This window comes from Xenopus laevis, chromosome 8L, assembly GCF_017654675.1.
Source record: "Xenopus laevis strain J_2021 chromosome 8L, Xenopus_laevis_v10.1, whole genome shotgun sequence".
NCBI classification, from domain to species: Eukaryota; Metazoa; Chordata; class Amphibia; order Anura; family Pipidae; genus Xenopus; species Xenopus laevis.
Window position 1 is genome coordinate 135,353,531 of NC_054385.1, and position 16,675 is coordinate 135,370,205.

Consider the following 16,675-nt stretch of genomic DNA (forward strand, 5'->3'; position numbering starts at 1 on the left):
GATGAAGATGTTGGAATTGGGTTGGGTCATGCATTGTGTAGGGCAGTGCAAGAGAAGGAACTGTCAGTTAGAGGGAAGAGATGCTGGCCAATGGCACATAACTATATTATATACATGGTTCTGATGAAGGTTTGAGGATTGGGTTGAGTCATGCATAGTGTAGAGCAGTACAGGAGAAGGAACTCTGGGTTGGAGGATAGAGGCTCTGCCCGGTGGCACAGTACTATGTAAGGTGCATTCCTGGGATGAAGCTCAGAGACAGGGTGTGTCCTGTGTATCGGTCACATGCTCCTTTGCCACTCGGCCAAAACAAGCTAATAACTGGCCCGGCTCCTCCGACAGGAAAAACAGGAGTGAGTAGCTGCTTGGTACAGCCCTGGAGACCTGCAGGAACTTGCTCCTCTGCTGGCTGGATCCCACACAGCTGTCACAGGCAGAAAGCTGGCAATTTAGTCAGCAATTTCTTGTGTTCAGGAAAGCCGGGCCCCTTTCTGCTGATTCATATTTACCTGCTCATCATCTGGGGAAGAATTCAGCTGCTGCCAAGCTCCTGCTACATGTACCCTCGTGTGCCAGGCCTGTATAATTATACAACATGGCTGCAACTGCCAGCTCCTTCTATGTGCCTGATATGTCCTCTATTCTGCTCACTAATGACATGGGGAACTATGAGAAGCACCAGCACCCTATAGTGATGCCCAACCATGGGGGTACAATCAGAAGCACCAGCACCCTATAGTGATTCCCAACCACAGGGGCACTATGAGAAGCACCAGCACCCTATATTGATGCCCAACCATGGAGGCACTATGAGAAGCACCAGCACCCTATAGTGATGCCCAACCATGGGGGCACAATCAGAAGCACCAGCACCCTATAGTGATGCCCAACCATGGAGGCACTATGAGAAGCACCAGCACCCTATAGTGATGCCCAACCATGGAGGCACTATGAGAAGCACCAGCACCCTATAGTGATGCCCAACCACAGGGGCACTATGAGGAGCACCAGCACCCTTTAGTGATGCCCAACCATGGAGGCACTATGAGAAGCACCAGCACCCTATAGTGATGCCCAACCATGGAGGCACTATGAGAAGCACCAGCACCCTATAGTGATGCCCAACCATGGAGGCTCTATGAGGAGCATCAGCACCCTATAGTGATGCCCAACCATGGAGGCACTATGAGAAGCACCAGTACCCTATAGTGATGCCCAACCATGGAGGCACTATGAGGATCACCAGCACACTATCCAATGCTGTCCTGAACATTCAGTACCCACAATTAATTCTTAGATAGTAAAACAGTGGGGCACTGGTTGGGCACCCAGAGGGTCAAGGAGTTATTGCACCCACGTTTCTATTGCAGCACTTAAAGTGCTCAGGCAGCACAGTGAGGAGACAGGCTGTGCTACTTTCCCACCCTCTGATAACCAAAGTTGCGTGAGAAAAAAGGTGCCAAACCTGATTGTCCACATTTCTGATCTGTGTATTGTGTTAACCTTAATCCACACTCTGCAGATGTTACTGATCAGCACACACCGGCACACAAGGGGTTACATGTTAGCTCCTCCCAATTCAGAAGCCCATGTGCACCTGCATCAGTTTTGCCTTCACCCAAAATGCCTTGTTTATTATCAGAGCAGGATCCATTCCCTCAGCCACATCCGTTGCCACGCAATGAATGAGTGGAAGTGAGGACCTTCTCCTTCCTCATGGGTTTAGTTCTAGGGGAGTAACTGGCTAGAAAGGGGGTTCCTGCTAGGCCTGGGCACCTGCCAATGCCAAGTTAGACCTGGCACCTTCCATATAATGTGCAGTGAGTGTCCCCAGAGAAGTACCATGCAGGATGCACCTACTGTTCTGACTACGTGTTATACACTGGCTGTTCAGGTACAAGAACAAGACTCATTGGCTGGCATCTACACTGACATTTTGCACCATCCACCATCCAGAAGCTGCCAGGGGATTTCCGGGCCCAAGATGAAATCAGAGATACAGAGAAGAGAAGGTTGAAAAAAAAAGACATCTCCACCAAGTTCAACTGAAACCTACCTAACCCTAAAGTCCAGCTGATCCAGAGGAAGGCTTAAAGAAAGTATCAGAAGCCCTACTGAAAGTTCTGAATAGCCAGTTAGTTTATTACTTGGGCAATGCACCATGTTTCTTGCCCATAATGCACCTGCCCCCAGGGAAGTTGTGACAATACATACCAGCGCTAGTTATATTGCCCACTGATTTCTGGCCCTCATTGCTGAATGAGCCCCATGTTCCTTTTGGTACTAAGACATGAGATTGGGCAGGGGGCAGTGTGTGTGCCTCTCATTTGCCTGTTTCTGTCTGGTTTGGGCAACCGTGTTCTGCACAATGTTATATGTTCCCACCTGGATCTCTCTGTAACTCTCCTGTAACATCTATTGCTGTGATTGGCTGCCCTGAATTCACTGCCATTTATACTAAATAAATCCACCCTTGGGCAGAAGCTTTCAGTGACCTCTCTCAGCCCCACACAGTAAAAACAACCCCCCATTTCTTAACTTTGATTTGCGTCACTGGAGGCCTCAGTTCAATTCCAACCTGGAATTATTTATGTTCTCACTGTGTCTATGGGTTTCCTCTGGGATATTAATGTGCAAAATATGGAGGCAAATGAATTGGCTTCTGATGAACATGACCCTAGTGCGTGTGATAGGGACATTAGATTGTAAGCTCACTGGGGCATGGACTGATAGGAATGTGATAGAAACATTAGAGTGTAAGCTCACTGGGGCAGGAAGTGATGGGACATTAGATTGTAAGCTCATTGGGGTAGGGGCTGATGGGAATGTGATAGGGACCATAGATTTGAAGCTCACAGAGGCAGGGGCTAATGGGAATGTGATAGAGTTCTTAGATGGTTAATTCTTAGGGGCAGAAACTTTTGAGAATGTGATAGGGTCCTTAGGTTGTAAGCTCATTGGGCAGGGGCTGAAGGGAATGTGATAAGGATATTAGAGTGTAAGTTCACTGGGGCAGAGACTGGTGGGAATGTGATTAGGACATTTGAGTGTAAGCTCACTAGAGCAGGGGCTGATGGGAATATGACAGGACATTAGAGTGTATTTGGGGTGCTCCTTACTGTGCAGCATTGGGGGATACATATAAATAGAGGGGGATATTTATAGATGCGTCCCAGGCAGTGGGTGCTGAGATCTGCCTCCCTGATGGGATTACTTTACCTTTAAAGCTGATCTCATTGCCAGGGGGTATTTGAGTGAAACGACACCAAACTTTCTCATGGAACAATGTCCTACGCATCAGTTCTGGGATCATGAAAGGAAGAGAAAATAAAGGCAAACTGTCACATGCCTGGAGGGAGCAATCGAATTAATTGCCACATTGTAGGTGCAGTGGGTCGGAGACTTTAGTTCCCAGCACTTGGGTTACTCTGGGCCCTTCTAAACCCAGTCCATGAACGGCTCTCGTTTTTGTGGTTCACTTGGCGCTGATCAAGTTGGCTGCACTGCTGAACTATGTGTCATCACTAGCAACCATTACTACTAACTCCTTCCATAACTACCCCCGCACAGGGAGAGCTATGATCCCCTTTATATGAAGCAAATAGAAAGCTCAGGTAAGTGACACAGAGGTGAGTACATAGTACAGGTTCTCTGCTTGGGGTTCAAGTAGTTGCCACTGACAGATGATGGTTCCACGGCCATTGCTTTGCTTTCTCTAGCTCAGTCCTGTGCTTGACTGGATAACAATTGCTCTATAAACCAGACAGCCCAAAATGCTGCAAATATTTCTCAGTTTACACAGGCCCACCCCCAGTGTACAATGGAGCATCTCATTACAAAAAACACAAATATCTCCAGTCCTCAAAAAGCAAACATTTTAAGTATTTATTGGTCCATGCTGCAGCTACTGTTGTCCTATTGCACGGCACTGAAGCAGAAGGTGTTTGGAATGGGAAATATGTCACATATCCAGCAGGACGAGTGGCTGGCCATTAAGGTTGGGGGTTGTATATAGTTGTTTGGGGGGGAGGGATTGCCCCTAGACCAATTGCATGGGAAACATGAGTCCCATCTTCACTAGAATTATATCCCAGGGGCTGACGTTCCATACACTCATTGATTTGCAGTAGACCCCCATTGTATATACTTCAGGAGACCAGGAAAATGCTAAATCAGGGAATGAAATATTCCATTATATATTGGTGGGATCAAAAAACTGTGTAAAATGAGGGGAAACTCATGAAGGGTTCACTGTGGTCCAATCTCAGTGATAGTTGGGGTGGGTGCATTCAGAGTGTAGGGGTGTTTCTAATGGTAGAGTCGTATGGATCATCCCATGTGGGTACCAAGAAGGTGTTTGGGAAGAACTAAGGTAAGACCAAGTTGATACACAGCAGATCCATATGTTTCTAGGGGTGCCACCTGCCTGGTACTAACCCAAGTCATGGCTCCTGCCAGGAACAAAGTGATAGGAAAGAGAGGAGAAAGGGAATAATGAAAGGCAGGAGTGGTTGCAAAACCCAAGTGAAGGAAACACAAGGATCCCCAGTGTAGGCTGCTTGGGCAATGGAATAAGCAATAATCAGAAAAGACAACAATAGCAGAGGGTGTTCCTGGGTTGGGTAGAAACGCCCAAGTTCCAGCATTATATCAGACCTGTGCAGTTTAACAACAATAATAATGTGCAAGTAAAGAGGTGGGGCCCTCACAGGATGAAGGATGGAGGATCCAGACCAACTAAAAAAGGGAGAAACAACCTGCAAAACCAGAAAGCTTTCCTTTCTCCTGACACACCATGGATCATACCATCAGTACTGGCACAAACCGAATAACAAAGAATGGATCATTCCATTTTACTGCTCCTGCCATTTTCTTTCCCAGAACCTGCTGGTAACCCAGAATGGATTATACCATTTTATTATTAGTTCTGGCATAATCATTACATTAAACCTTATAACAAAGAATGGACCATTCCATATTACGGCTACTGTCACTTTCTTTGCCAGAATGGCTCATTTCACTTCAGCATATAGTGAGAGAAACTGGACTGTACCATTACATAATTATAGCCAATGGCACATTCTCTCTCCAGATCTGCTAGGCCTCACTTGATCCTTGTATTTCATCATTAATCCCACAGGCCTGGTAACCCAGAATGCATCAGCACATTCATTCCCACCAATGAGAGAGCAACATTGATCATTTAGTATATAGTGATATTGCTACTTCTTGTCCTAATTCCTACCGTCTGTGTATTTGTCTCTAGTATAAATATACCAAGAAGGCCATAGAGGTAGAGGTATGACTAGAACATTTTATAACTAGAACTTTATAACTATTATAATACACAAAAGCCATGAATATCCTGTAAATTATATCCTTATAAACGGTGAGTAGTGATGTCATCAGTTATAAACGGTGAGTTCTGATGTCATTTCTGTCACATGACTCACTGAAACTTGTGTATTATAATAAATAAAGTACCCCCAGTTGTAAAATATGAGGATATTAGAAGTTACGTCAGAGTTCCATGACCTGTATAACTGAGCCTTCGGCCTCGTACTTTTATATGGTCATGAAACTCCTCGGTAACTTATAATATCCTTATATTTTACAAGAGGGGCTACTTTATTCACTATATAAACGTTACAACTATATTATATAGTTATCAAATTTATAACTAGAAGTTTTTTTTTTTAGTTTTTTTTGTTACTTTTATTAGATATGACTAGAACAGTTCTTTAAATAAAGATCTCACAGTCCTGATAAGTCCTATAGCATGAAGTGGTGCCATAGTCTTGGCATGGATCAGTGCTCTAGGCTTGGCATGGGTTGGTGCAATAGGGTTAGCATGGATCAGTGCAATTGGCTTGGCATGAATCAGTGTTTGGCATGGATCGGTGGTCTAGGTCCGGCATGGGTTGGTGCTTTAGGCTTGACATGGATCAATGCTCTAGGCTTGGTGCTATAGGGTTAGCATGCATCAGTGCAGTTGACTTGGCATGAATCATTGCTTGCCATGGATTGGTGCTAGTGATGTGCGGGCCGACTCGATACCTGCGGGACCCGTAGATCGGGCGCTTCGGGTCAACCTCGCACTGCTCTTCACAGGTGGCGGGCGGGTGCAGGTTCTCCTTCTCCTGCTTTTCCAGCCCGCCACCTTCAAATGTCGGCATCTGACTTCTGGATTCCGGTTTTATAGTCTTAGCGAATCAACGCTAGCGCAACTTCGCAACCTTCCGCTACCCCTGTGCGCAACTTTGGATTTTAGTGAATTTGCGAAGCGCTGGCGAAACTACGCCTGGCGAAGTGTGGCGAAGTGCAGTGAAGTTGCGCCTGGTGAAACTACGAATCTTAGTGAATTTGCCCCTATCTATTGCACTCTCTCTATTGCACTCTCTCTATTGCACTCTCTCTATTGCACTCTCTCTATTGCACTCTCTCTATTGCACTCTCTCTATTGCACTCTCTCTATTGCACTCTCTCTATTGCACTCTCTCTCTATTGCACTCTCTCTCTATTGCACTCTCTCTATTGCACTCTCTCTATTGCACTCTCTCTATTGCACTCTCTCTCTATTGCACTCTCTCTCTATTGCACTCTCTCTCTCTCTATTGCACTCTCTCTATTGCACTCTCTCTATTGCACTCTCTCTATTGCACTCTCTCTATTGCACTCTCTCTCTATTGCACTCTCTCTCTATTGCACTCTCTCTCTATTGCACTCTCTCTCTATTGCACTCTCTCTATTGCACTCTCTCTATTGCACTCTCTCTATTGCACTCTCTCTATTGCACTCTCTCTATTGCACTCTCTCTCTATTGCACTCTCTCTCTATTGCACTCTCTCTCTCTCTATTGCACTCTCTCTATTGCACTCTCTCTATTGCACTCTCTCTATTGCACTCTCTCTCTATTGCACTCTCTCTCTATTGCACTCTCTCTCTATTGCACTCTCTCTCTATTGCACTCTCTCTATTGCACTCTCTCTATTGCACTCTCTCTATTGCACTCTCTCTATTGCACTCTCTCTACTGCACTCTCTCTCTACTGCACTCTCTCTCTACTGCACTCTCTCTCTACTGCACTCTCTCTCTACTGCACTCTCTCTCTACTGCACTCTATCTATTGCACTCTCTCTATTGCACTCTCTCTCTATTGCAATCTCTCTCTATTGCACTCTATCTATTGCACTCTATCTATTGCACTCTATCTATTGCACTCTATCTATTGCACTCTATCTATTGCACTCTATCTATTGCACTCTATCTATTGCACTCTCTCTATTGCACTCTCTCTATTGCACTCTCTCTATTGCACTCTCTCTCTATTGCACTCTCTCTCTATTGCACTCTCTCTATTGCACTCTCTCTCTATTGCACTCTCTCTCTCTCTATTGCACTCTCTCTATTGCACTCTCTCTATTGCACTCTCTCTATTGCACTCTCTCTCTATTGCACTCTCTCTCTATTGCACTCTCTCTCTATTGCACTCTCTCTATTGCACTCTCTCTATTGCACTCTCTCTATTGCACTCTCTCTATTGCACTCTCTCTATTGCACTCTCTCTACTGCACTCTCTCTATTGCACTCTCTCTCTATTGCACTCTCTCTCTATTGCACTCTCTCTCTATTGCACTCTCTCTCTATTGCACTCTCTCTATTGCACTCTCTCTATTGCACTCTCTCTCTACTGCACTCTCTCTCTACTGCACTCTCTCTCTACTGCACTCTCTCTCTACTGCACTCTCTCTCTACTGCACTCTATCTATTGCACTCTCTCTCTATTGCACTCTCTCTCTATTGCACTCTCTCTCTATTGCACTCTATCTATTGCACTCTATCTATTGCACTCTATCTATTGCACTCTATCTATTGCACTCTCTCTATTGCACTCTCTCTATTGCACTCTCTCTATTGCACTCTCTCTCTATTGCACTCTCTCTCTATTGCACTCTCTCTCTATTGCACTCTCTCTCTATTGCACTCTCTCTCTATTGCACTCTCTCTCTATTGCACTCTCTCTCTATTGCACTCTCTCTCTATTGCACTCTCTCTATTGCACTCTCTCTATTGCACTCTCTCTATTGCACTCTCTCTCTATTGCACTCTCTCTCTACTGCACTCTCTCTCTACTGCACTCTCTCTCTACTGCACTCTCTCTCTACTGCACTCTCTCTCTATTGCACTCTCTCTATTGCACTCTCTCTCTATTGCACTCTATCTATTGCACTCTATCTATTGCACTCTATCTATTGCACTCTCTCTATTGCACTCTCTCTCTACTGCACTCTCTCTCTACTGCACTCTCTCTCTATTGCACTCTCTCTCTATTGCACTCTCTCTATTGCACTCTCTCTATTGCACTCTCTCTATTGCACTCTCTCTCTACTGCACTCTCTCTCTATTGCACTCTCTCTATTGCACTCTCTCTCTATTGCACTCTCTCTCTATTGCACTCTCTCTCTATTGCACTCTCTCTCTATTGCACTCTCTCTCTCTCTATTGCACTCTCTCTCTATTGCACTCTCTCTCTATTGCACTCTCTCTATTGCACTCTCTCTACTGCACTCTCTCTCTACTGCACTCTCTCTCTACTGCACTCTCTCTCTATTGCACTCTCTCTCTATTGCACTCTCTCTCTATTGCACTCTCTCTCTATTGCACTCTCTCTATTGCACTCTCTCTATTGCACTCTCTCTATTGCACTCTCTGTATATTGCACTCTATCTATTGCACTCTCTCTATTGCACTCTCTCTATTGCACTCTCTCTCTATTGCACTCTCTCTCTATTGCACTCTATCTATTGCACTCTCTCTATTGCACTCTCTCTATTGCACTCTCTGTATATTGCACTGTATCTATTGCACTCTCTCTATTGCACTCTCTCTATTGCACTCTCTCTCTATTGCACTCTCTCTCTATTGCACTCTCTCTATTGCACTCTCTCTATTGCACTCTCTCTCTATTGCACTCTCTCTATTGCACTCTCTCTATTGCACTCTCTCTATTGCACTCTCTCTATTGCACTCTCTCTATTGCACTCTCTCTATTGCACTCTCTCTATTGCACTCTCTCTCTATTGCACTCTCTATTGCACTCTCTCTATTGCACTCTCTCTATTGCACTCTCTCTCTATTGCACTCTATCTATTGCACTCTATCTATTGCACTCTATCTATTGCACTCTCTCTATTGCACTCTCTCTCTACTGCACTCTCTCTCTACTGCACTCTCTCTCTATTGCACTCTCTCTCTATTGCACTCTCTCTATTGCACTCTCTCTATTGCACTCTCTCTATTGCACTCTCTCTCTACTGCACTCTCTCTCTATTGCACTCTCTCTATTGCACTCTCTCTCTATTGCACTCTCTCTCTATTGCACTCTCTTGCCTCTCTATTGCACTCTCTCTCTCTCTATTGCACTCTCTCTCTATTGCACTCTCTCTCTATTGCACTCTCTCTATTGCACTCTCTCTACTGCACTCTCTCTCTACTGCACTCTCTCTCTACTGCACTCTCTCTCTATTGCACTCTCTCTCTATTGCACTCTCTCTCTATTGCACTCTCTCTCTATTGCACTCTCTCTATTGCACTCTCTCTATTGCACTCTCTCTATTGCACTCTCTGTATATTGCACTCTATCTATTGCACTCTCTCTATTGCACTCTCTCTATTGCACTCTCTCTCTATTGCACTCTCTCTCTATTGCACTCTATCTATTGCACTCTCTCTATTGCACTCTCTCTATTGCACTCTCTGTATATTGCACTGTATCTATTGCACTCTCTCTATTGCACTCTCTCTATTGCACTCTCTCTCTATTGCACTCTCTCTCTATTGCACTCTCTCTATTGCACTCTATCTATTGCACTCTCTCTCTATTGCACTCTCTCTATTGCACTCTCTCTATTGCACTCTCTCTATTGCACTCTCTCTCTACTGCACTCTCTCTCTATTGCACTCTCTCTATTGCACTCTCCCATTGTATCTATCAGTCCCACGTGGAACAAGAGACAGCTGGGAGACCACTACACAATAAGAATGTAACGGATAATGAGGACCAATACGATTGGGTTGAAATGGGGCGATTTAGGTAAAGTGTGAGGGCAGCTCAGTTTGTAGACTTTAAGATTCCAGTAAATATGAGCGAACCTTAAACTCATGTGACTGTAACCCTCTGCAGGTCTGTTTTCTCCTAATGAATATGCAAATGAGGGCTTGTCTAATTACCAAACATGTATTGAGCCAAATCCAAGAGTGATAGACTTGGGAGTAACCCAATTTAATATCGGTGCCCTGTGACTGCTCCCCAGGAGTCATTATTGTATCCCCCATAACATTGGGGACACAGGGAGTATGGAGTCCTTTCGGCAGAAAATGAGAAACATGTTACACATAATTACTACATGGCAGCACAGAAACCAGTGCAATTAGCATCAGAATTGAATAATCAGCAAACCTGTAGCATCATCTTATATTACAGCCAGGGAAGGTCATTTTCTGCTGCTGGATAATTAGTGACGAGCCCTAAGCTTAGCTTCTCAACAGCCAATCAGAGCCCACTGAGCATGTGAGTGTCACAGACACTTTCCAAGATGGTGACCCCCTGTGACAAGTTTGAAGTCCTGGATCATTGCTGCTATTGACAAGCTCAAACTTTAGCCTCCTGCAATAAGTTCACTATAGAAAATAGGGCATTTTTAGCCACATTCATTTTTAGGCTTTAGTTCTTCTTTAAAGGAGCCAATCAGCAGGTAGAATTTCCTGGTCACCTGTTTCGAAACAAACATTGGTAGCTATGGGTTACAGCACCTGGGAGATGGTTGTACCATTTAGTACACAGAGTATGGGGGGTGGAACGGTTAATTAATTAGTAGAAGGAAGTGATTTCAATCGCAATGGCTCCACTATCTGTGCCCCACTCTGCAGCCAAATTAGCCCCAGTGACCCCCGTTCTGAAGGCCCAAAGCAGAGCTGTGCCAATTTTTCATCCACTCAGAGCCTCCAGCTTTAGCCTTCTGGGACATGTGCAATGGCAGTCAGGTTGACATGATCTAATTGACATGATCTAATTGATATGATGTAGTTGACATGATCTAGTTGACATGATCTAATTGACATGATCTAGTTGACATGATCTAATTGACATGATGTAGTTGACATGATGTAGTTGACATGATCTAGTTGACATGATTTAATTGACATGATCTAGTTGACATGATCTAGTTGACATGATCTAGTTGACATAAACTAGTTGACATGATCTAGTTGACATGATCTAGTTGACATGATTTAATTGACATGATCTAGTTGACATGATCTAGTTGACATGATCTAGTTGACATGATTTAATTGACATGATCTAGTTGACATGATCTAGTTGACATGATCTAATTGACATGATCTAGTTGACATGATCTAGTTGACATGATCTAGTTGACATGATCTAGTTGACCAACAAACAAATTATCAGCGTATCCCCAATCCTTGCAATAGTAGGCACTCCTTCCAAAGGTCACACCGTATAGACCTCAAATAACATCAAAAGAAGAATAGTGAAGGAAGACATAGACTGCAGAGCTCTGCTGCGTTAGTGCTTTATTATACACACGACATGTTTCTAGTCACACTTGAGAAAGGGTCCGTGTGACTCGAAACATATCGTGTGTACAATAAAGCACTAACGCTTCCTTTCACTATTCTTCTTTTGATAATCTAGTTGACATGATCTAGTTGACATGATCTAGTTGACATGATCTAGTTGACATGATCTAGTTGACATGATCTAGTTGACACACAGTAGAGGCTCTTTCAGGAAGTATGTGGCCAAACTGTGTGGCTTCCACTCCTGTTGTGCAGCTTTGGGGGAGGGGGTCCTGTATAGGGCCTCACACCCACATGTTTTTTTAGGATGTTGTGAGTCAGGGACAGGTGTGTGTGTGTGTGGGGGGGGGGAGGGTTAGTGACCAACTGTCATTTAAAGAGGATTTTCTGTGGCTCAGTGGCCCTAGGGTGGGAGGGTGTTAGGGAATGTAAGTCCTTCAATGACAGGGTGTCCTTTCATTTCTCTACTTATATAGTGTTGGAGGATCTTCTGGTTCCTCTGAGCCTAAACTAGAATAAACATTCTTTCTCTGTGTTCCCTCTAATCAACACTTAATACAAATATACAGAGAAGAATGTTCTGGGCACACAATAAGCTATACCCTCATACTGTACTGTCTAAGGGAATCAATATGGCACCTCCTCCTCCCATATGTATAAATACAAATATACAGAGAAGGAATGTTCTGGGCACACAATAAGCTATACCCTCATACTGTACTGTCTAAGGGAATCAATATGGCACCTCCTCCTCCCATATGTATAAATACAAATATACAGAGAAGGAATGTTCTGGGCACACAATAAGCTATACCCTCATACCGTACTGTCTAAGGGAATCAATATGGCACCTCCTCCTCCCATATGTATAAATACAAATATACAGAGAAGGAATGTTCTGGGCACACAATAAGCTACACCCTCATACTGTACTGTCTAAGGGACTCAATATGGCACCTCCTCCCATATGTATAAATACAAATATACAGAGAAGGAATGTTCTGGGCACACAATAAGCTATACCCTCATACTGTACTGTCTAAGGGAATCAATATGGCACCTCCTCCTCCCATATGTATAAATACAAATATACAGAGAAGGAATGTTCTGGGCACACATAAGCTATACCCTCATACTGTACTGTCTAAGGGAATCAATATGGCACCTCCTCCTCCCATATGTATAAATACAAATATACAGAGAAGGAATGTTCTGGGCACACAATAAGCTATACCCTCATACTGTACTGTCTAAGGGAATCAATATGGCACCTCCTCCTCCCATATGTATAAATACAAATATACAGAGAAGGAATGTTCTGGGCACACAATAAGCTATACCCTCCTACTGTACTGTCTAAGGGACTCAATATGGCACCCTCCTCCCATATGTATAAATACAAATATACAGAGAAGGAATGTTCTGGGGCACACAATAAGCTATACCCTCATACTGTACTGTCTAAGGGAATCAATATGGCACCTCCTCCTCCCATATGTATAAATACAAATATACAGAGAAGGAATGTTCTGGGCACACAATAAGCTATACCCTCATACTGTACTGTCTAAGGGAATCAATATGGCACTCCCTCCTCCCATATGTATAAATACAAATATACAGAGAAGGAATGTTCTGGGCACACAATAAGCTATACCCTCATACTGTACTGTCTAAGGGAATCAATATGGCACCTCCTCCCATATGTATAAATACAAATATACAGAGAAGGAATGTTCTGGGCACACAATAAGCTATACCCTCATACTGTACTGTCTAAGGGAATCAATATGGCACCTCCTCCTCCCATATGTATAAATACAAATATACAGAGAAGGAATGTTCTGGGCACACAATAAGCTATACCCTCATACTGTACTGTCTAAGGGAATCAATATGGCACCTCCTCCTCCCATATGTATAAATACAAATGTACAGAGAAGGAATGTTCTGGGCACACAATAAGCTATACCCTCATACTGTACTGTCTAAGGGAATCAATATGGCACCTCCTCCTCCCATATGTATAAATACAAATGTACAGAGAAGGAATGTTCTGGGCACACAATAAGCTATACCCTCATACTGTACTGTCTAAGGGAATCAATATGGCACCTCCTCCTCCCATATGTATAAATACAAATGTACAGAGAAGGAATGTTCTGGGCACACAATAAGCTATACCCTCATACTGTACTGTCTAAGGGAATCAATATGGCACCTCCTCCTCCCATATGTATAAATACAAATATACAGAGAAGGAATGTTCTGGGCACACAATAAGCTATACCCTCATACTGTACTGTCTAAGGGAATCAATATGGCACCTCCTTCCATATGTATAAATACAAATATACAGAGAAGGAATGTTCTGGGCACACAATAAGCTATACCCTCATACTTTACTGTCTAAGGGAATCAATATGGCACCTCCTCCTTCCATATGTATAAATACAAATATACAGAGAAGGAATGTTCTGGGCACACAATAAGCTATACCCTCATACTGTACTGTCTAAGGGAATCAATATGGCACCTCCTCCTCCCATATGTATAAGTACAAATATACAGAGAAGGAATGTTCTGGGCACACAATAAGCTATACCCTCATACTGTACTGTCTAAGGGAATCAATATGGCACCTCCTCCTCCCATATGTATAAATACAAATATACAGAGAAGGAATGTTCTGGGCACACAATAATCTAGTAGCAAATATTCTTCTATTGATAGAAATGAAAGGCAGAAGAAATAGTGAGCGTATCTTTTGCATTAGAGCAGTTGTAGTGAATAAAGACGACACATTGGTGCACGGTTGCCCCTTGTTCAGCTCTAGAGTGAGAGACAGAAGAATGGGGTGTCACAGGGAAATACTAACAAGAATATTTGAATAGTTGCACAACCTTCTCGGATTAGGCATTAGGCATTGTAGTCACAATCTCTTTGTTGGCTGTTTCTATTCTGCTCTTTCTCTGATTGGCTGATTTTTATTTACTGCAGGTGAAACAAACTGAATGGCAGTCGCACCCCTGGATTAAGATTAAGAGTGTGAGGATAAGGGCATGAACTGGGTGATGTAGTCAATACAATCCATTACATGGGCACTAGTGATGGCGAATACATTTGCCCGTCACAAATTTGCGGTGAATTTCCGCATTTCGCCACCGGCGAATAAATTCGTACATCTCCTGTGAAAATTTGCCAGCGTCAAAAATTTTCTGCATCAGCACTATTCAGACGCCCATTGACTTTAACGCCAGCGTCAAAAATGGCAACTTTTCAGATGGCAAATTTTGCGGGAAGTTTCGCCAACTTTTTGGCGAATCGAAACGGGAGAAATGAGTCCATCGCTGATGGGCACACCTGATCTATTATGGGGGCTTCTGTGGGGGAGACGTTGTGCTTATCAGGTACAGGTTACTGGTGTATAGCGGGTGTGCTGAATATTGAGGTGGGCGGAGCCATTCAAGTGGGTGCTATGAAGGGTGTTGAATTGGGTCTCAGAAGGGAATTTGGGCATCTAGAAGAGGTGGGCACTGGGGGGAACGTGCTGCACTACAATTACTGGGGTGATCCATTACTATGTGGAACCAGTTATCCTGTAGAACCCCGGGACTTCTATCATTTCAAAGCTGCCAGAAGACTTTAGTGATCACAGATACGAGTGTATTTAGACTCAATATCGCTGCTGTTACTTTACCTTGTAATGGAAAGCCTTGGCATAGAACCCCATTACTCTATGGTAACCCCAACTATCCTGCAATGCACAGAAGCAAAGGAACAAACCCCAAATGAATTAGGGATAGTCAATGACTTTATGAGAACAAAGATGCCCCGGGGGGAGACAAGGGAGACTGCCCAGGACTTACCCGCCCCTCTGCTGCTTTGCCCCAAATGAAGGGCAGGACTCGTACAGCAGTGAAGTCATTGGGAGTTAATATGTAGTATCACTTGCTCTGACATCACACGCTAACCTAATTAAAGGGTTATTTGGGAGTTACCTGAGTATAATACAAGTTGTGAACTGTACACAGTAAATATTGCGCACACACCCCTTTAATTCCACCTGTGCCTCATATGAGGGAGCCAATACACTAGCAGCAGTGAGTGTGAGTGTGAGTGACGACCCAGAACACCGACACTCAGTGGCTTCTCTGGAGCACAAAACCTCGGAGTATTTCACAACAATGGCAACACTTTGTGTTATTGTGAGCCGCTCCGCTCAGGCATGAAATCCTAAGTAAACATTACACTGAGGAAGTGTCAGACTGCGGAGCAACATTGCTGTGGGCCCATGAGCTGACAGTTCTTACCTGTAACACAGAGCAGGAGGATCAGCACCCTGACAGTCACACAGAAGGGGGGCTGCAGGGAGAAGCCCACCACCTTGTCACAATGTAAGCAACTGCTGGGCATGTCAGCTTGCACTTCATCTGCCTTCATTGGTGGAGCAGAAAATAAGCCGGAAAGCTGTGGAGTGTAAATATCCGAGGAAATCCAATGGTTCTATTGCTGTTTGGCCCAATGGCAGGAGGGCGACGGAGCGACTGTGTCTCTCGCACAAACTGTCTGAGTCTGAGAACCCGACCAACCTGCTCCCCTGCCCAAAGGCAAATTCATCAGGTGGAGGGAGGAGGGAGGAGGGAGGGGAGGGACACACATTACTCAGGCTTCTTTGCTTTACAGCTACAGACTCAATTGCTTTAGGCTCTTTCCTCCCCAAAAACTCTCCCCAAATCACCACCAGCATCACTTTCAGTTTTATTCTCTTTTCCTCACTTCTCCTCAACTTACCTGTGCCTCCCCTTCCAATTCTAATAGCAAGAACACGACTGCAAACGACTGCACACACTAAACTCAATAAACTTCACATCAAAATGAGAAATAAAGAAATAAACTTCACATTAGAGGTGTGTCTCACTCTGCCCATAACTCCTCCCTCCTAATATATTCCGCACCATTGGGTGTTCAATTCTAGCAGCACCTTCTCCCACAATTGCTCCACCAACTCTCATAATACTACTCGTACTATTAGCCTTTATTTGTATATTATAATAGTATTTATAATTGC

At 44.0% G+C, this 16,675-nt stretch overlaps 1 protein-coding gene across 1 annotated transcript in view; it reads right to left on the reverse strand.

The window, feature by feature from the left end:
• nectin4.L (nectin cell adhesion molecule 4 L homeolog) overlaps positions 1–16,205 on the reverse strand; it is a 32,993-nt gene extending 16,788 nt beyond the window's left edge. The window contains exon 1 of the mRNA XM_041573877.1: positions 15,918–16,205. Within this exon, the coding sequence (XP_041429811.1) occupies positions 15,918–16,047 (130 nt within the window). The 5' untranslated portion in view covers positions 16,048–16,205. The remainder of the gene's footprint in view (positions 1–15,917) is intronic.
• Between the last annotated feature and the right edge of the window lie 470 nt (positions 16,206–16,675).